Here is a 21261-nt window from a genome sequence, read left to right as displayed (position 1 = left end):
ATAAGAAAACCACAGCCAGGTTTTGTGATTAGCTCCAAAATAATTTAATTATAATCTCTATTATAGACAAACGAGTGAACACTGAATAGCAATGACATTCAAATCTCTTGGGTGTAGCTTTTCTATTTCTGGAAGAGGAAATCGTAGAGAAAGAATGAGTGAAAGAGTGTGAAAGGAAGAAAAGGTGATAGAAAATCAAGACAGAAAGAGAAAGAGAGAAAGCGTGAGAGAGAGAGAGAGAGAGAGAGAGAGAGCACTGGTATGGCTCAAGTCAGAATGCTCTGGTTAGTGAGCTCATAGTATGGAAACTATTCGCCCCTGCCATTCCTGAGCAGTCTGGCTTTTCCTTCCCCCTCCCACCTCTGAGTCAGTATAGTGCTAGAGACTACATGTAACGTGACACATCTCTTACGTTAGTCACACTGCAAAATATACATGGCTGAATTTCCGGGGGGGAAAAAAAAAAAGCCTAGCCTTCTCACTAGACATTCTTCATTAGTCTTTTTCAGTTGACCAGTAGGATTGGCTTGATTGCTCGATTTTCTCAGCAATTAACTGTTTGATGTGTCCAGGAAATGCCTAGATAGAATCTACAACGGACGTGACGATTTTCTCAACTCTAGTCACGTGACAGTGCCTACACTACAAACGGAGTAGTGTTGCATTCTACAAACATGCTGATGCCTGTGATCCACCCATCAGACTATGACAACATTCTAGCATGTTATAACTACCCACTGGGAGTGTTACTAAAACATTTCTTTCCTGCCCATTTTTTTTTTAAATCATTAAATTTTCCTCATCTAGCACAGATGCTAAAAATGTTGCGTTTGGCAACAGCCTTGCAAGGCTAAAATCAGAATGAACTTTTGCCCAGTTGTCTGTATAAATACGAACTGAACTAAATTCCAAATGAAAGAGATCTGCTACAAATATGCTTGGAGTAAGTGCCTAAAATGATATCACTACCTATTTCAACGCAGCCTCGGTTGTTTGGCTGGAGGAGCTGTCTGGAACAGGGAGTCATGGATAAACATTGTATATCTCTGCACCATATAGGGACACACTTTCATTACTCTACTCCAGCAAGTGCAGGGCTTTTTCCACTGTGTCACCTTTCCAAAGAGGCCTACACTGCCCCAGTGATCTTTTGGTGGAAAATAACTTAACCGTCAGTAAGATGTCCGAAGAGCCAGGTTTGTACTGTTTACTTGCTGAGAGGAAGAATGTGAGAGCAATTGTAAGGCACAGGCTACATCGGCACACACTATTATCCGGCAATCAAAAGTTCCTGTAAAACATCTGGACCAATGCCATCACACTCCAGGGGAGAGTGAACTGCAATCTAGTACCAGCTCACTCAACTAATGACTCTCTTAATGTGAATCATTAGAATTCCCATCACACTAGGTTACACACTATCCCACCGCAACTTCCAAACAAAGGATATACTATCCCGATTTGTGAGTTTGCGTGAACCTCAAGATTTAAACTGCACAGAACCAGAACAAATTAGGGCTAAGATGAAACAGACAGCAAAGATAAATGTGATAGCAAAATATTACCTGTATAATAAAATAACAAAAAGGCATGGCAGAACAATGATAAGTGTGTGAGTGGAATGCCAAGCAACAAGCCTTGACAAAAATCCTGCCTGCCTGAAGTACAGACTCAGTTAAAAATGCATCCTGAAATTCTTTTCTTCCATATCCCAGCCTGTTAGGAAGCATGGGGTCAGCCATGATACACGCCCCTGGAGCAGAGAGGGTCAAGGGCCTTGCTCAAGGGACCAACGGTGGTCCAACAGGCTTGAACCCCTGACCTTCTGATCACTAACCCAGAGCCTTAACCACTGAGCCACCACTGCCCCTTTATTAGTTTCATAAGATATAAAATCTGGTCTATTGTGATTTCGAAAGCTGTAGTCAATAAACCCATAGCATGATTCAGCCTTCCTACAAATAAAAAATGATTAGATATTGAACAATAATTTATGGCCACTTCCATGATTCAGTTGGTTTTCGCTAATGGTTGTCAGCATTTCAGAAGATTTCAGGTGTTTCTGGAAGTGAACTTACCCCTGGTTAAGGTCGTTCTCCGTGTTGTCCAGCCAGAGGCGGACGGCTACAGCGTTACCCTCTCTGCACTGGGTGAAGATGTCGTCCATTGTGGCTCCTTCTGTCTCCTCGGGCTAGTGGAATCCTTCGTCCCCTACCAGGAGTGCCCTGGGAGAGGGGTGTGATGCAGCGCTACCTGGAGCACACAGGCGGAAGAAAATAAGACATTCACATCAGTGAGGGAAAACATGATAAAACACTTTAAAACACTATGATATGGCAGTAATACATTTTAGAGACATGGCAGTACATCGCAGTATGTGTCAATAACCAGACAGATAATATGAAAATATTATCAGCATTGAAGTTTCATTTATGTAAGATAAGAAAAGTAATGATAACCCTGACAACCATCAAGAGTCATTTCCATTTCGCATATTTCTGACACGGACAATATAGCAAAATATTACATCTCAATGCTCAAAGACATTTTCATCATGATGCTCATCACAGTATTTAGTTTTGCTAACAGTGGGCCACTTCGTCAGGAAAAACAATGTTTTAAGATATTTACAAAAGTACAGCATTAAACAAGAAACAAATGGAACATGGAAATTAATCAAACTGAGTAATTTTTTGATTAGCATAAAAACTCATGGCTGTAACAATAGAGTTCACCATACTGATGATCAAAATCAAAACAAATAATTTAATACTTGTACTCCTACTGCATTTAAAATTATTCTATCTAAAAAAAGGTAACAAACAGATAACATAAAATCACAATCATAATTTTTTTTCTTACCGCCCCACCTCACTACTCGTTTACCTGTAGCATTTAAACTTGAAAAAAGAGAGAAAAAAAAAAAGCCCTGACAGGCATCATATTTTCAACTCTGTGTCACCACATGTCATCAACTTGTAACTTGTGCCCGTAAGGTCAAATTACTTCAGTTAAATATACCCACAGGGATAATTTCTGCAAATTTACAGGCGCAAATATGACTGTTAATCAAAACAGCAAAGAAAATATTATCCATAAGACAGATTACAAACATCTGTCCATCAAATTTTGGAAATGTTAATAAATCTTGATTAAAAAATGTGCCAGAAAACAGAATTATGGGGTGCTTTTGGGAAAATGGAACAAGGCAATGTAGCCCACAAATCGGCTAGAAATTCAGCAATTCTAAAATACAGCATGTCCCAAAAGTCTCCATACATAGGGGAAATTAACACTTTTTAGCAAAATGTCTTCCAAAATCTAAAATCTCATTTATATTATATATTTTTTTTTTCAGATAGCCTTTAAGAATGCCTTTGACAAAATAGGAACGTATTGAAATCATTCTCATGGCTGGATCGGGAAGCTGTCGCAAGGTTGCGATGGACTTTAACAGGAAACATGGCAAGCACATCCCACACGACACTGCTGCCAAACTTCAAAAAGACTGGAAGTGTTGAGGACCAACTGAGAAGTGGACGTCCACGACCATCCGCTTACAAAGGCACAGCCAACATGGTGCTGGCCTACATGAATGGAGACTTTTGGTATACCCTGTAGTAATTTTTTTTAATGACAGTTTAGGAATACCACCAAATTAATTATGGTGATATACTATTTGACATAAAGGTCAAATAATCCTAATAACAAAAAGAGCAGGAGCTTCATTTCTCACGCGCCATCTGTCAGCAACAATGTCATATTAATGAGAAATCCAGTTAAAATGTAGAAACATTGGACTCAAAGTTCCACAATGCAATGCAAGTTACGGCAGAGACTCGGCTTGGCTAGTCAGTGATCTATGAGATGACGAACACAACGGTATTGACGGCGGTATTAACGTGAAAGTTGAAGCTTTGGAACCTTGTCTGTTGGAGCAGAGTGTAGAGATGATGAGGTGAGAGAGACGGACAGAATAGAGGACTAAAGCGCTGCTGCATCGCTCTCTTTAGGTGAAGATGAATTCTCACTGGTGCCACTGTCAGCAGGTAGCCGAATGAAACCGACTTGTTATTGATGTTTAAAAAAAAAAAACTCTGAATTTAATCAGAAAATAAACCTTTCGGACAACTGATGATAAATATCGATTTGCAAGTGGCTCCTGGTGGATAGCTTGGAATACGACGGCTCTACTTATTCTACCTTCTGAAGGGGACAGTCTTTATTTAAGCAGATTCTAAAATAGTCTGCCTAAGCGGATTCTTACTTAATGGTACGCAGGGTAAGTAATAGTTATTTTAAAGTGTCCATGAGAGCAATATTGATTGCAGACACATGCCTAGTCTGCAGTACTCAGAGGCAAACGTCAACTCACAGCAGTTACAGTTTTATTTATACACACTGTCACTTATAAAGGAAGCAGTAGCCATAGAATGGCCTGTGAGTTACTCCACTCGAAACTCCTTCAATAATCAGGAAAACTTGTTTACGTCTATATATTAAAATACAATCTACGTGAAAGTGGGACTTGTGGGTAGAAATCCAGCAATGACATAACAGCATCACAACAAGACCACCTCTACACACTGTGCATTCATATAAGGTAATGAAAAATATACTAATCTGCACGTTTCTAACAATAATAATAATAATAATAATAATAATAATGATAATAATAATAATAGTGTGGAAATTGTTACAAACTGTCTATATGCATCTTTCTAGCAAAAAACATTGTTTGAAAGGTGGAAACCTCCAGGCAGATTGTTTTTAAAGGTGTGCGATATGTTTTTTTTTTTTTTTAATTCAATGAAAACCAAGAATATTACAACAAGATGTCATTCAAGTTACAATCTACTCAATCAACCTTATAACAGGGGCTTAGACACAACATAGTATTAACCAGGGGATTTAAGAAAAACAAACAAACAAACGACACCTAAAAAAACTCAATAAGAAACATAGTAACTTTGTAAACACTACTGGAGCTATATCAATGATAACAAATTTATCACAGGGATATTAAGACTATTTCTATAACAACTTCTATTTATCAAATAATGTCAACAAAAATCCAGCTTTTTTATTTTTAATTTTTTAGGGCTTTTTTTTTTCAGGGCTTTTAGATATTGTACCATATAATTCTTAAATACTATAAACGGGGGGGATTTAAAAAAAAATCTGCATTTGTGGATAAAATGCTTAGCCAATAATATAATGTTATTTATCAAAAACACTTCTATGCCAAAGTGTGTGATATGCTAAGACGTGCTTGCAGGGCTGGTGACGTCAGCGCTGCAGTTTCTTTACGGAGGTAATGTTAGGTGGAGCAACCCACAGGACACAGAGAGAAAAGTCAACTTTCCTTACTTGAATGTTTCAAGCGTGCATGCTGTAAAAGAAAAGAAAACAACAGAAAAGAACTGAACTAGTCGCCCTAACACTCCACAAGTTCTAATATAAGAACAAACATCAGCGAGTTAGCGTTTTTCACTGAGCTAACCCCTAGCCTGTTAGCCTCCAGAGCTAAGCGCTAGGTCGTTAGCGAGCCAGCGCCATGGCTTTGCTAAGAACACCGCAGCAGTGAGTTACTCAGAGGCTTATTACACTGAAGGTCTGAGTGCAGCTTCGTCAAGGAAGTGAAACGTTAAAAAAAACGGGTCATTACCTGTTGAAGTGGCAGCTCTGGCTGAAGTGAATAAACGGGAAGGACAGTGTGACGGACACTAGCCCTCACTGTCCACACCACACCCTGGTCGGGGAGCTCGCCTACCGGAACCGCCTTTCTGAGCTACTGAAGTGAGCGCTCCCTCAAACTACAAAACAAAACAGCATCGCCCTCTGTTGGGAATCCGCTTCAGACTGTGCCCTCTGGGCAGGGATTTTAGAAATCCTCTCCACACACAGTCCTAAGGTTTGTGATCAGATGATCACAGATGGAGGTGATGGAGGTGAGTTATGTCTGAGAGGCTTCTTCTTCATAAACTCTCAGAGAGAAGCTGCAACAGCCCAAGCACTCTTCACTTCATGGGAATGGAGCTCCTGGTGTGAGAGGTCCTCTACAGCAATATACTACCATTTGCTTTTTTTTCTGTTTCAACTTAGCTTTTTATCAGCCTTCAGAATAGGAGATCTCACAACATCATAAAGCATTTTGGTTTTTTTTTTGGTTTTTTTGCTTTAAATATTTCTCACAAATGACAAAGCGAAACTGATATACATCATTTATTGAGTCTGCTTATTGAAACTGAGCTTTTTTTCAATTCAGTCTCAGAATTGAAGATGTTACTATATTCTTACAGAGCTTATTCCTTATTAGGGGGCCAAGCACTGAAGGTGTGTAGGACCTATATTGGAATTGTATGTCTTCTTCTTACTCTTCTTCTTCTTCTTCTTCTTAGTATTATTATTATTATTGTTATAGTTCCACATGAGAGACTATGGCAGCCCATATGAACGCTTCATTGCTGATGGTCACAGTGCGTCCTGGTCTTCCTCCATCGCTAAGGTCTGGAGCCAAAAAGTGCTTGGGCCCCCTTTAATCGCTGTTTGCAGCTATATTTTTTCCTTGCATTCTTTTTTAAATTGTCACAGTAAACTGATTTCATATTAAAGAACAAAGAGTAGCTTTAACCATTAATAAACAGTCTATTGTATCTAGTATTTCTTGGAAATTACAGAACTGAGCTGTTCATTGTTTTGTGTGTTATATGCACACCCCATTTCTACTGTGGCTGGTCTGACCACAGTCTGATTACAAGATAAGGAACCTACACTACTAAATTGTTTATGCAGGATAACAATATACAGTGCTGGCGTACATAGTCTCCATACAGAGGAGGCTATGTAGGCCAGCACCACACTGGTTGTGTCTTCGTCAGTGGATGTTCATGGACGTCCACTTCTCGGTTGGTCCTCAACACTTCCAGTCTTTTTGAATTTGTTAATAAGTTTGGCAACAGTGTCGTGTGTGTGATGTGCTTGCTTTTTTTGTTTGATACCGATACCAAAATGATGCTATGAAAAAGAACCTTCTCACCCCCTGATACTCTCATACACTATTCAAAACAAATACAATATTGATTATACTATTTCAATCATTTTAATTTAGATATGTGAATGGAATTTGTTGGCAATTAAAAAAATCACCAGTGGATTATTTTAATTGTACTGGTTTTTAACTTAAAGTTATGATGTTAATCTTGTGTTTTTAACAGCAAATTTCTGTTTTGAACACTAATGTGTGATCAAATTTATTTAAACAAGGGATATATTTAACAAATTAGACAATTCACTACTAATTGGTGCTATTTCTGATGGACAGCCTTTGTGCTCAAGCTTCACAAGTGAAAAATGAATTCCTTGAGTAGCTCTGCCTAAAATGAATTAACTTATTTGTCTGTAGACAGTGTCAGAATAATTGTAAAAGTTGTAATAAAAGTGTCAGAGTTGTTAAATAAAATAGTGAAAGTTCACATTGTTTGCCACATTTGCTGCATTATTTAGGGCATATTATGGTGTTTCATTCTGTGTAGCCAACAGGAAGACTACAACTTCCTGTGACTGGCACAGACATACATAAAAGATGAGGATATTGCAACACTGCATAATGTTTGTTACTACTGCCTGTATATAAATGTAAAACTAATTCTTAGGTGTATTAGGTGTTACTTAATTTGCATAGAAAACACCCTCTTTGTTATCTTACTTCCGTAGTCATCTTGTTCAACCTGTGGATGAAAAATCCTTAATGTGGAATGAAATTAAATCTTTACTTGATAGCTTTTTATGCAAAAGATTTGCCCTCCTTTTTTCAATTTCTTAAAGCATGTATCTTTCTTAAAAGGTGCAAACGTGTTCCTACTTTAAAATAGTTAGTTACAAATAAGGCAGTATTAATTTGTGCTTAAATGCATAATTACTGTTTACCTGTTTCCATACTGTGTCATGAGCACTAGACACAGCTGTGCCTTTTGCTTCTTGTTCTTCCTGTAGTCTAACAGTAGAAATTACTTTGTTACTGTACATACGTCCTTAAGTACTTTTCTTGAGTTTTACACTCACCTAATACAGTTCAAAAGATTCTGCATTTCACTACATAATCTATATAGTCATATATTTGTAAAGTCATATAGAGACTTTATAGCATTAGACAGCTTCAAGTATTTAAGTTTCTAACAAATCTAAACTTTAATAGACATGACAGACAGAATGAGACCTAATACCCATCACTGTAATCTATTTGTTGCTACTTACATGAAAAAATGAGTGACTAAAATTTACTGGCTTGAGGCAGATTTTGTCATTCTTGTACATTTACTTTCATAGTTTTGGTAAATCTAAGTGTTTATACTACTCTACTTTAACTTGATTGAAAATGTTAAAGATATACTTCAGTGTTTACCAGAGTGTTTATTAAGGTGAGTAATTGTACTTTTAACTGCAAGAATTTCAGGACATTTACCACCTCTGGGATACGCTGAATGTTTGACTGAATATTTGGTTGCTAAAATATTTCTTTTTCTATTTTGATTTCTATCCATTTCTATCTATAGCAATATTCAAGTACATTTTAACACTGCTACAGACATACGTATAAGTTTATATATCTCAAATTCTGTCTTGAATTAGCTGAAACATGATTACATCTGGATTTTGTTTACGAAGTCAGTGCTTGACTGTTAAGTGAGGCCTTAAAAAAAGCCCAAATTTTATTAGTTCCCTTTGTGTAATAGACCCCTGATGATTACCAACAATGCTGTGGTGATGCTTGCATTCTAGGCAACAGTCTATAGGCAACAGGAAGCAATATAACTCTAGAAACCCAAGCTGACCTAGCCTACAAGTTATATTCCTGGGATTGAAACTGAGCCAGTTATGTCTTTCTGTAGCAGATCTTGAACACTGGCTGTGCAAGGCACATGACTGCACTCCAGGCATTGCTTCTTGAGCCACGCCATTATAAAATATGATTATTATACACAGTATCCAACAGGCCACTCGTAGAGCGCACAGTGCAGTTTTAGAGGGAAAGGGAACATACCTGTATCAGTAATTGCTTCTTTCAGTTTCTTTAAAGAATGGTATTACCTTGCAGTAAATCATCTTATTATGTAATACATTCATTGTGACTATAAATTAAATAAATGACTACTATGAAAGGTGTAGTCCCAGTAGCACTTCTCATGTGAGAGAAATTTAGGGAAAACCCTAAGACTAATTCAAAAATTGGTTATTCAGGAAATATAATACAATAACCTAAGAGTGTAATAATAACCTGAAATTAGATCATATTATGAAGTTGAAAAATACCCTCTGAAGTTTTCATCATCACATATTTTATTTTTTGTTAAAATGTGAAGTAGTTCTACCCATCTAAACACCATTATACAATACTTTTTCTGGTTGCTTGTCTCTTCAGTCACATGGTCACATATACTTCCCAACATCAGAAGTGAACAGAAGAACACCAGCAACTAAACAATGTCATATTTCGTTGCCTCTCTGCTTGCTATCATTAGGAACTGGAAATACACATGTCCCTCAAGACAATGTTAATGAAATTCACACTTTTTTCACCTTCACAAGTAGTTTTCATACTCATTATTTTACTCTGTACCTGCTTCCAGATAACAGCTCTGAGCAATGAAACTTGTCCCTGTCTATTAATAAACCAACATTAAGATGGTGGTCCGTCTCCCCCAGTAGACCGAATTGACGGGGCTGGTGGTGATATGCTGCTGTTCACTACACCAATGTGGTTTACATCTACATTTCTTAAAGGGGCGTCTGCCGTAATACTTGAGAGGGACTCTTGTGTTGGTACACTGGGATTTACAGGAGGGGTAGAGACCTTCAGTCCCTCTAAAAGTGGAGAGGTCACTTCTACGGATGCTTGCTTGGATGGGACTACTACTGGTGGCTTAGCTGAAGGTGTGTGTGCACTTTCTGTAACAACTGGGATTGGTATGTGTGAAACCAATCCTTCATTTGTAGACAGTGATGGTGCAGATTGAACTGTGCCATTGCTAGCTGCTGTCCCTGCCTGTTCTGCAGCAGATGTGGCTGTCGGCACACCTAGTGAAGGTGTGGCAAGGGTAGATGCTATGGCTGTGGATGGGGATTCTGATGAATTTAAACCTCCAGCGAGAGGCTCCACTGGGCTTACTGCTTCGGTTGCCTTTGCTGCTTCTGCAGCTTTGCTCTCCATCTCCTCCATTCGCCGTTGGACCATGGCAGGCATCAGCTTCACATACGTGCCCATGAGGCGATGGTTGGAACGGATTAGTTTACCAGCACAGTTGTCCACACAGTGCTCCTGAAGTGGTCAAAAAAACAACTGGTCATTTTTCTGCCTACTTATTTCACTAACAATGCATGATTTAATGTCATTGAACCAAGTTCTTTATGATGTGTTCTGACAACCTATCGAGACATCCTACCAAGGGTTTCTGAGCATGCACACTTCACTTTAACATGTACATACACTCATGCTTCTTCATTGATTTTAATGCATGGATTTTAATGCATTTACTCATCATATCAAAATATGTTACTTATAGTTTTATGCTGTAATCATTTTCTGACAAGATAATTTATACTATCAAAATAAGACACCTATAATTTTAATGCTGGAATAATTTTCTGATAAGGTTACACTAACAAAAAGTAAACAAAACAGCACAAAATGCTTGCAGTAATGTTTCAAGAAGATCTATAAGGCAGTTTGATAAGGTAGGTCGTTAGAACATCAATCTTATTAAGCATTATTATCATACACCATTATACAGTTGATGGATTTGTGCAGAGTGTAATTTATCGTATACTGTGCAGTTTACTGATTTGCAATACATGCTTGACTTACTTCATCCATTGTGAGATTTCTGTAGTTGAAATTGTTCGTGCATCGCTGGAAGCAAATTTCGGTCATTCGATTATAAACCAAGAGGAAGTCGCGAAGCTAGAAAGCCCAAATGCAGAAAAGAAAACAGCGATAAGCATTACACCCTCGGATTATGTCTACATCCGATGAAGCAGGTATTACATTTACTTACATTCCGTAATTGTCCGTCGGGGTCCATAACAGTCTAGATTACAGTGTGTCTTTAAAATAAAATATATGTAGACGCTAATATTAGCCCGCTTGCTACTGGTTCCTAATAAATGGTGACTTAAAAAACAAAACAACGAATAGTAATTCCGATGAGGTGTAGCATGACTTTCACATGCGCGCAGCCATGTTGGTGTCACGTGACCAGAACAGCAGCGACGTCATTGTCGTGGCGGCGGAACCCCGGAAGTCATTCTTATCATGGAAGTTAAGCTTGGTTATTGCCTTGTGAATACTGCATGCTTAACAAAAATCATTTAAAATGATTTTTACACAATATATTCCCTGTGGATTCTGTAATGTCCAGATATGTGAGCATTGAGAATGGAGTTATTTTTGTCAGTGTGAGATAATTAATATTCTGGTCTGATTTAAGGGATTATTTGCTCAATCCTGTGAAAGTTGTGATGTCAGTAAGCACCAAGAATATGTTATTATTCTAGGTGCATGTTGTAGTTGTAGGTATTACTGACATTGTTCAATTAATTAATAATTAAAAAAAAAAAACATTATGTAAGTTAAGTGGTTATAGCCAACATTTGTTTGTTTGCATTTGGAATGATGACTAGTAATATATTTCTTCATTCACTACAATGCAAACTAACATCTGTTTGTTTGTTTGTTTGTTTGTTTTGTTGTTATTGTAACCCTGTAATTCTAAATTTAAATGAAATGAAAATATAGTCATATATTACAATACAACAATTTATTATAAATAAACTTTATATATAACTTTATGTTTTAGACTTCTCTCTGTTATACATATGCCAGCTGTTTCCACTGACCCACATTTTAATAAAAAAGAAAGAACAAAAAGAATTTAGCACGTCTCTCATCATCCGTCGTGCATGTACATGCCTTGCATTCTGTTCGTAAAAAGATTTAAAGGTCAGAAATGACAAAAACCAAGACTGCTATAATAAACAGGTTCACTTTTATGGAAGCTTTTCTTTTAACAGTGGAGTAGGTTTGACCTGAATATATTATTATATTTAAATTATATATGGTTTGTGTATAATAATTGTTCACTTGCAAATGCAGCATCAATGACAGCTGTAGCCGGGAAAACTTATTACAAAGCAGACACAATTTATTTAAGTTAACTTTCATATATAATTAAAGTTGTACCATTCTTATCATTATAAACAAAAGATGAATTTCCAACATGCATAGAGTGACAAGCTTGCAGAGTGAGTTAAATGTAAAAGACCTATTACAAATAGCTTTCTTGCTCTGCACTCTTTACATGTGCCTTTGAAGCTGTTTGTATTCTATTTTTTAACAGCCTATTTCAGATTTAGCTCCGAACTGATTAGGCACAATATATTTTTCCATAGACATAGAAAAATAATTTCATAAAGTCTCTTTATGGAAAACATGTAAAGGTGCTTTCCACATCATAAGTAAACAATGTTGCTCAATATCCTCCTGTCGTATGCTGTTACAGAATATTGTGCAATCTGATTACAGAGTTCAAACTTCTCACAGAGGCATAGTAGAAACTTCATAATTCTACAGGCAGCGAGATTTGTCTTCACCTGCTTTGACCACTGAGCTTAAAATATTTAAGGTAAAATAAGTGATTCTAATGAATTGTGCCAAATTTAACTTTGCACTGAAGAACTTTTTGCATTTGCTTTGGTCTTCAGCTGCCTTGATCATGATTCGGCTCCGACTGGCCCAGACTGTGGTCAACATTGCGGTGCAATTTCATCATTATCTCTCACTCATGATTGCTTTTCCATTCTGCCTCTCTCCCCCTCTCTCGTTCTCTCTCCCTCTGTAGTTCCTCTGTCTCCAAAGCTACTTGATGGCTGTTGAGGTAGATGCTGCTGCGAGACACAATGAGGCTGCTGGACCGTGAAGGCAGGGCGACGTCACAGTCTGCTCCCATCTCCATGCGCCTCATCTGCGCCCCAGGAGGAGGATGAGTCTGGACCTTATGCATCTGATTCTGTTTCTCCTGGTATCTCCTCTTTTTCTTACGCTTCTGAACAAGTCTTAAGTCCAAGGATGCATAAGAAACATCTTCTGGGTCAGACTGGGGAAAAATATTGTTTTAATTAATCTATATTCCATTCAGTAACTAAAATACAGAATGGTCCACAGGGCTGAGTCTACTATCAGGACCTGTCTATTACTTACAGAAAAACTATTTTAACTATTAGACCATCATAGAAACCATGCGAATTCAGTCAATATTGGATCATTAAAATATAAAAAAAACCAAACAAACCAAAAAAGTGGGAGTTTGTCATCTGTATTCTTGACTAAAACCTTGTACTGTTGATTAATAATCTGATAAAATGATAGTGGTTACAGCATTGTAATATACAGATAGGTGATATTAACAGATAAAATGGTGGGGAGCATTTATTTTTTCTGGTATAATTTGGGTCCACTTTTCTCTGTAGAGTGTAGGTTCACTGTAAATGAATTCAAAGTTCTTCTGACTGATCACCTTTACCTTATGATGAAATATTTCCATCCTGAAGGGGGTGGTGTCTTTCAGGATGACAATGTCCCCATCCGCAGGACACGAGGGATCACTCAATGGTGTAAGTATTAAATGAATATTAAAAGTATGTCAATTATATGCTATGGCCTTCACAGTCACCAGATCTCAACCCAACTGAACACCTATGGGAGATTTTGGACTGAAGTGTTAGACGGTGCTCTGCACTACCATCATCAAAACACAAATTGAGGGAAAATCTTTTGGAACAAGAACAATATTTATTTCCCAGTACAGTTCCAGAGACTTGCAGAATCTATGTATTGACATCTTATGTTGTTTTTTCCTTTAATTTCACCACCCATCTATTGATCTATTGCCTGAAAATGCAACCACAAATCAAAATTCAAAACCTAGGAGCTAAGGTGGAAAACTTTTAAAATTGGGAGGTCTTTGAATGCACAGGAATCAGTAATAGCAGTATCAAATTTGTTAAATAAATAAATAAAAATAGTGTCAAAATAGCTACTTGTATTTGGCCACTAAATTCAGTTTTGTGACGTTTTCCTAAAGATGACATTTCTTTATAAAGATAACTCCTTAAAAAGTTAACTCTTACATGCATTCATGAAGAGTATCATACTAAATGCAATATACAGTGGGGTCCAAAAATCTGAGACCTCTAGTGAAAATAGAAATGATACAAATGATATTACAAATGATATCAAATGATGCAACTGATATTGTCTCAGGGAGTTATTCCTTGCCACCGTCACCTCTGGCTTGCTCATTAGGCATATTAGGCAAATTCGTACCTTTACAATTTATTTTGATTTAATTTGATTTGAATGTATTTATTCTTGTAAAACTGCTTTGTGACAAAAAAGGGTTATACAAATAAAATTGAATTTAATATTATCAGCAACAACTTGAGTAAAAAGTTGAATCTTAAAAATATTTTTATGAATTTCTGAATTTCTTAATATTTGGTATGCCCCTTTTTGCTTTAATGACAGTGTGCACTCGAGCTGACACAGACTCCACAAGTTTGTGCAAAACCTTACGATCCATGTTAGATCAAATTCATCTGAGTGTCGTCTGAACACACGCTTCAACAGAAGGGATGAAACTCACAGAGAATCTGACCTTTTGTAACCTGGTGAATATCACAAATTTGCTTAAATTTAAATAGTGAACTAGAAATTGTGTGTTATGAATGGTCAAAATATTGCACATTTCCTTTTTCTTTTTTTGTTTTAGAATTTTCAAAATTCTAAAACTTTGTGTTTATTTCCAGTATTAAATGAAAAGAAATGTAAAAAATCCCAGATTTTCAATGTGGTCTCAGACTTTTGGGCATCACTGTACATCTGTAGCTAAATAACATTTTTTGATTAATTTACATATTTGGAGTCATTAAATTTTCACTAGGCTGCAATTGAAAGATCTCTCCTCCTTCTGATGAAGTATTTTTGTTAAACACCAATAAACTATTAAAACATTTTAAGCTGTAGTGAACAGTACACTGGATGTTACTGTGAGTTGAATAATTATACTTCCCGAAGAAATAGTTTATCGTGTGACATTCAGCATGCGATGACATATAAAAACCAAATCCTTTGTTAGTTTTTAGTCTTATATGGTTTCCTGTGTATTTCTTAGAGTCTAACGTATTGATGCACAGTGGTCTAAAAGCGCAATACCACAGTAGTTGTGTGAAAGAAAAGAGCCACAGTATTTCTGTGCATGTGGCTGCTGTTAAATGCGTGGGATGGCCTGCTCAAAATAGTTACCTGGCTATCAAATTAACACTGTGTGCTAAGAAGGTACAGTATAACTTTTTATTTTTATATGATGATAACATCTGTTCCAAAAGCTCTAGCATCAAAAAGTATCAGCAAAGGTGACACTCCCATTATCAAACTGTTTGAGTGTTTGAGCCTTTTATTTACGGCTTTCCTTTAGAATGTTAAAATGCATTTCATTGGGTTTAGCGTGTTATGTTGAAACATTAGCCAGACTTCTGACACTTTTTTAATAATGAACAAGTTATTTGAGCACACATCAGTAGCACATGAGTGGACTGTACCTTTTCATCTTGCCTTGCACCCTTTTTTGTCATTTGTTCATAGTCCCCATATTCAACCACTGGCAAAGATCCTGAAAAAAATGCAAAAGTAGTTATTAACGTACATATTTTTGCGAAATGGACATAGTGAGACAGTATATTTTTATAGTAAAATATTTACTGTTTATTGTACTGCGTAGCATAGCTACCTATTTACAAGACGTAGGTGCATATAAAATTATATTTCAAAGAATTAATTTATATGACTTAAATAAATTGCAATCTGTTAACTGAAGTTTTGACTTCTTGACTTTTTGCAGTGTTTTATTTTGTATTTCTTTTTTGTAGCTCAGACAGTTGCTTTATGGACTATACAACGATTACAAATAGCAGTACAAAATTCTAGTTTTTTCCAACTGTCAAAACTAGTCAGTAATTAATATATTGTATATATGTTAATTATTGACTGGTTTTGATAGTTGGGAAAAACTAATTTTTAAAAAAATTATATATATATGTGTGTGTGTATATATATGTATATGCACACACGCACACACATACATATATATAAATATATATATATAAATACACACATATAAATATATATATATATATATATATATATATATATATATATATATATATATATATATATATATAGCCACAATATCAGATGTATAAGAGATTAAAGACTAAGAAGCTTAACTTACCTCCACCATCTACAAAAATGTTTCCATATATAGGATTGTCTTGATTTTGCTGTTCTTCCTCCTCAAACCTATGAGATGATTAGGGAAAAAATGCGTTTCATGTAATACATGGCTTGTGTCTTGTTAAAGAGGCTTATCTTGTGTTAAAGCCCATAGCACAGTGTATGTAAGTAAACAAGCAAGCAAACAAAGAAACAAATAAATAAATAAATACTCAAAAGCGCTTAAACGATCTCCCTACCTGTCACTATGAAAAGAATCTTGGTACAACGTCACCCCAACATCTATTTTTAAAAAAAGTTAATTTTACCATTTTATCAATATTCATATTATCCAAAGGTATTGTTGTGTTAGAATGCATTGTAAGATTATTTACTTCATATGTATAACATTATAGGTATGATATACTAATAAACTTTAGTGTAATATCATTATACATATAATATACATAATATACTAATTTACTTTACAGTGTAATTTTATAACTATAATAAACTAATACCCTTCACATTATAACAACATTATAAGTATAATATACTGAATCCACAGTGAAATATTCTTAATATACAGTGAAACTGTATTATATGTTTAATATTCACTAACTGGTTACTAACTGATGATGTGTTAAATAAAGAAACTGATATTTAATGTACCTCTGTTCTTTCTATCTTTTCTCCTCAGTGAATAGAGAAGAATGTTTAAACACACAGACATTAACAGTGCTACAGACGTTATTGACAGACCCACATAGGGTCCCGTGCAATTCGATGCACCTAAATAAAATTAAAAAAAGGAAACATTAGATATAATTTGTTATGGAGAATTAAGTCATTTGTTAATAATGCAATCAAGTAATCACCGTTAATGATAAGCGGACACTTATTACTTCAGCACACTTTTTCCTTCATTATTACAAACAACTTTCACAGTATTTTGACTAGAGAACTGAAATCGGAAAGATAACAATGACTTTTTAAAATAAAATCAACTTGCTATGTGAAGTTAATGATAATTATAAAACATCAGTGGGACAGATATATTTAGTAATAATGTCTAATGGTAGTAATGAAGTAATAGGCCATGCTTGCTTCAGTTTTCTAGGACACTAGTTTTGTTCAGTTTATAAGTTTTGCATCTTTCTTAAAAATGTCTTAAACTACTTGATTTGAAATGCTTTAAAATTCAAAAAGAACTGCTCAGTGTAGACATATATATCGGTCCTTCAGTTTGGAAAACACGTTTACAGGTAAGAATGTTTCAGACTGAGCGTACTTATTGCACAACAAAAGTAAAAATAATTGTAGCTTACCGTTTGTCATTGTGGATCTTCCGATCCTCAACTGTCCGTTGGCAGTGCAGCTTTAGCTGTGTCTACTATGCCTGTTGTTCATGAGGTGCACCATATCTGCTTCTATTTTTACTGTCTTGTGTCTTTTTCGGTTACAAACAGGAAATGTGGCAGATACTTAATTCACTGCAAATGCTCACGTCACCAAAAAGACACGGTAAGTCTTTCTCAGTGTAATGAGCGTCACTGCAACCAGTGTAGCACTTTTTCATTTCATTCAAGGGATTTATGTTGTCAGTGTTTTGCCAAATTGATTATCTTGTTTGATACTTGTTTTCTGACTTTGCTGTGCTCCATTTATTAAACTTACACCTTGAATTATTCTAAAGAAAGCCTAATAGACTAAATGTGGATGTTATTGGAACTTTTTACAATTAAAGGTCAGATTAAGTGTAAACCGATTTCTAGATTAGGCAACATCATCATTCATGATAATTGTATTATTTATTGTGTTCATCAGAGTTAGAGTTAAAGTTGATTAACCTAACATAGATCATGTACATTTATCTATTTGAAACAGAAAATGTTTGTCCGTTCATAGTGGAGTATTACATTGCCCCTCGCTTTATGTTGCTTCTTGTCATCTTCTTGCATTGCCACAGTATATCTTTTATAAACTTTATATTTAGCAGAGTGTCTACTGTACTTTACGTGTCTACTGTACTGTACTGAACTGTACTTATCTGGAACAGAATTAGGCAATAAGAATGCTGCTATTCTGCATAATAAAATTTTTTAAAAGAAATTAAAAGATAAATAAACAAATAATAATAATAATAATAATAATAATAATAATAATAATTACCAATACATATGAGTTGTATTTGAACAGACTTAGCGCAGACTTAGAACAAACTTGCTGATTTGAACAGACTTAGCACAGACTTAGAACAAACTTGCTGATTTGAACAGACTTAGCACATTAGCTAAAGACCTGTGCTCTTTGGTCATGGATTATATCTTAGGCCAAATGGAATTCTGAAAGCTGTCATCATTTCTTTTCGGAGCTCCCATGCTGCATCACATACTGTATAACAGAAACATTATAGAAACTTATATAAGCCAGCGTGAGGTGGCTATTTCTGTGCAAGTGAGTACCATCTAACAATGTTGCATCTAACAATTTACTACAACTGAATCAGTGCAACAGTAAATATTAATAACATTTAATTATCTGTTCATTCCTTGCTGCTAGTCGTTTAGTGTTTGCAGGATGTGTGTACTTTGTGGAGTATGTGAGATTCATTTTTTTTTAATTTTCCATTTCCGACCACAGAGCAGGAAACGTCCTTCTGGGTAAACTCATATCTGTTCTTTGAGTATTGAACCACAAACACAAAGCGCTTGCACAGTATAGTCACTAACAATATAATTTGGCCAGTGTAAGCATATATATATTCTCTACTATTTGAAATTAAAATGATTAAACTGGTTAAATACTGATCAGTTATGATCATGCAGATAATTACAAAATTGTTTCAGCTCAGTTGATATAATCTGGTTCACAAAAACTCGGGCATATTCTTGCTAAGATTTTAAAAGTAATAAAATAGGCCAATTCACTATGGTTTTAAAACTTGGCAGTGAAAATTGAAAAGGCGCATTACATATTTCTGTATTCCTGATGGCTAAATGTAGATTTCACATGAACCGTTGTGCAATAAAAGGAAGGTGTTCCTGTTGGTCAATTGTTGATATCTGATGTGGTTTTCTTGGTTAGATTTTCTGTCGTCTCTGAATATCTGAGGTGTGACATGAGGTTTTTAAGTGTCAGTGGTGATGGGTCTTTTTTATAGGCTATTTTAGAAAGGCCAGTCTCTGTGTTTGAAAAATAAGGTATCAAAGTTTTCAGTCATTCATGTCATTTTGAAGAACTAGCAATAGTTCGTCAAAATGACCAGACTTGTGTTATAATGTTGAGGAACTGATAAAGCCCCTCAGATGAGTGGTGTAGTGTCTTCAAAATTGTAGGTGCAGTTGCCTAACTTGCTACTACTAGACATATGATTTTCAGATACTTGATTCATTTCCAATTCTCAAGCCTTTCTGCATGTGCTACATCAGATAGATAAGGGTTCTTCTGTATAGGCTGCTTCTGTTTGTCTTCTGTCCTGTTCTGTTATCATCTTGAAGGTGTTACCTGTGTGGGACACTCAAAGACCTTCAGTTCAGTAGATTAGTGTTAGAGGTTGAGTGACTTAGACATTCAAAATGACTTCTGCATCTTTTCTGGGTACCAGGCTCAACATACTTGCTACTTCATATCACTCTATGAAAATATCAAAGTCATTTATCCATGGGAATGTTATTTGCCCCTAACTACAATGTCTAACATGGTTGATTAACACTAGTAGAGGGATTATGGACCATTCCTCCAATCAAAACATTTCATGCTCCCTTATATTTGTAGGTTTGTGCATATACACTGCTCTTTTAAATTCCAACAACAGGTTTTCAATAGGATATATACTCTCACCCGTCACTTTAATTATACATACACTTGTACACTTGATCATTCATCCAATTATACAACCAGCCAATGCATAAAATTATGCAAATACAGGTCAAGAGCTTCAGTTAATATTCACATCAAACATCAGAATGGTGGAAAATGTGATCTCACTGACGTTGACTGTGACAAGGTTGTTGGTGCCAGACAGGCTGATTGTTTTAGAAACTGCTGGTCTCCTGGAATTTTTACGTCAAACAGTCTCTTGAATTTATGCAGAATGGCACAAGAAACAAAAACAAACAACACAAAAAGTGGGTGGAGGCAATTGTTTATGAGAGAAGTCAGAGGAGAATGACCAGACTGGTTCGAGCTGACAGGAAAGTTACGGTGATAAAAAAAAAAAAACACACACTATATACAACCATGGTGAGCAGAAGAGCATCTCAGCAGGCATGACATGTCAGACCTTGAGATGGATGGGCTGCAACAGCAGAAGACCACATCAGCTTCTACTCCTGTCAGCCAAGAACAGGAATCTGAGGCATCTTTTCGTGAATGATAAAAGGTTTGGTTAGTGTGTAGTGTATAGCCATGCTGCTCCCTCATCAATGGAGCTGCAGGATCCCAGTCCCAATGCACACCTCTAATACACACATCTTTTAAATAGAATGGTCCATTCTCAAACACTTTGTGAAATCTCACTTCCTTGTCAGCTTCACTGTCAGTTTCATTACTATTTCTTCTTTATCTCTTCTTTATCTTCTGGTTATTGACATTTTTTTCATCTTATTTTCAACTTACTGCATTTGCATCCAACTCTGAGTGTTTTCATGCCAGAAGACCAACATCATAGATGATCACTTCCACGTACCTTTAATGTAGCAGGCCATGGCAGATGTTTGTGAACAACAATATTGCATAAAGATGTTAAGAACCTCAAAGAAATACTTGTCTTTAAAGTCCCTGATCAGTTGTTGCTGTCCCCAAACTTTTTGTATTCTGTGTTCTTAATACTTAATGAATGCATTTTTATTTTACACTCTAAGGCATTTCATGTAATCCATACTCTCAGACCAGGTCAACAATTCTCAAATTCTTTTTTGCCCCATTCATGTTAG

The 21261-nt window shown here is 35.9% G+C and overlaps 3 protein-coding genes and 1 long non-coding RNA gene across 4 annotated transcripts in view; 1 reads left to right on the top strand and 3 right to left on the bottom strand.

Annotated features, from left to right (window-relative positions):
* The window catches only part of ilk (integrin-linked kinase), a 17694-nt gene extending 11874 nt beyond the window's left edge, over positions 1 to 5820 (bottom strand). The window contains exons 1-2 of the mRNA XM_026941602.3: positions 5669 to 5820; positions 2079 to 2253 (exon numbers count right to left, since the gene is read on the bottom strand). Coding sequence (XP_026797403.1) covers positions 2079 to 2167 — 89 coding nt within the window. The 5' untranslated portion in view covers positions 2168 to 2253; positions 5669 to 5820. The remainder of the gene's footprint in view (positions 1 to 2078; positions 2254 to 5668) is intronic.
* LOC117599316 (uncharacterized) lies at positions 3181 to 13031 on the top strand. The gene is made up of 3 exons (XR_004579768.2): positions 3181 to 4603; positions 12581 to 12680; positions 12897 to 13031. It is a non-coding gene; the product is annotated as an uncharacterized LOC117599316 (long non-coding RNA).
* timm10b (translocase of inner mitochondrial membrane 10 homolog B (yeast)) lies at positions 9322 to 11251 on the bottom strand. Its single transcript, XM_026941604.3, has 3 exons — positions 11055 to 11251; positions 10865 to 10960; positions 9322 to 10318 (listed from the first exon to the last, which is right to left on the bottom strand). The coding sequence occupies exons 1-3, from the start codon at positions 11079 to 11081 to the stop codon at positions 9680 to 9682; spliced, it is 762 nt and encodes a 253-aa protein (XP_026797405.2). The 5' UTR covers positions 11082 to 11251; the 3' UTR covers positions 9322 to 9679.
* On the bottom strand, positions 11520 to 21261 carry LOC113543445 (uncharacterized). Its single transcript, XM_026941605.3, has 6 exons — positions 17653 to 21261; positions 16997 to 17116; positions 16585 to 16627; positions 16344 to 16411; positions 15655 to 15725; positions 11520 to 13151 (listed from the first exon to the last, which is right to left on the bottom strand). Exons 1-6 carry the CDS (start codon positions 17660 to 17662, stop codon positions 12834 to 12836), a joined length of 630 nt encoding a protein of 209 aa, XP_026797406.1. The 5' UTR covers positions 17663 to 21261; the 3' UTR covers positions 11520 to 12833.

The sequence above is a fragment of the Pangasianodon hypophthalmus genome, chromosome 17 (genome assembly GCF_027358585.1).
Source record: "Pangasianodon hypophthalmus isolate fPanHyp1 chromosome 17, fPanHyp1.pri, whole genome shotgun sequence".
NCBI lineage: Eukaryota > Metazoa > Chordata > Actinopteri > Siluriformes > Pangasiidae > Pangasianodon > Pangasianodon hypophthalmus.
The sequence above is the reverse complement of the archived record's forward strand: the minus strand, read 5'-3'. Positions and strand labels throughout refer to the sequence as shown.

Coding starts and splice junctions, on each gene's coding strand:
- timm10b (XM_026941604.3), bottom strand. CDS start 11,081: ATGGACCCCGACGGACAATTACGGAAT. Junction 10,961..11,054: donor CCGACGGACAATTACGGAAT/GTAAGTAAATGT, acceptor TGGGCTTTCTAG/CTTCGCGACTTCCTCTTGGT. Junction 10,319..10,864: donor GAAATCTCACAATGGATGAA/GTAAGTCAAGCA, acceptor TGACCACTTCAG/GAGCACTGTGTGGACAACTG.
- LOC113543445 (XM_026941605.3), bottom strand. Junction 16,412..16,584: donor GATTCTTTTCATAGTGACAG/GTAGGGAGATCG, acceptor ATCATCTCATAG/GTTTGAGGAGGAAGAACAGC. Junction 15,726..16,343: donor CATTTTTGTAGATGGTGGAG/GTAAGTTAAGCT, acceptor CATTTTTTTCAG/GATCTTTGCCAGTGGTTGAA.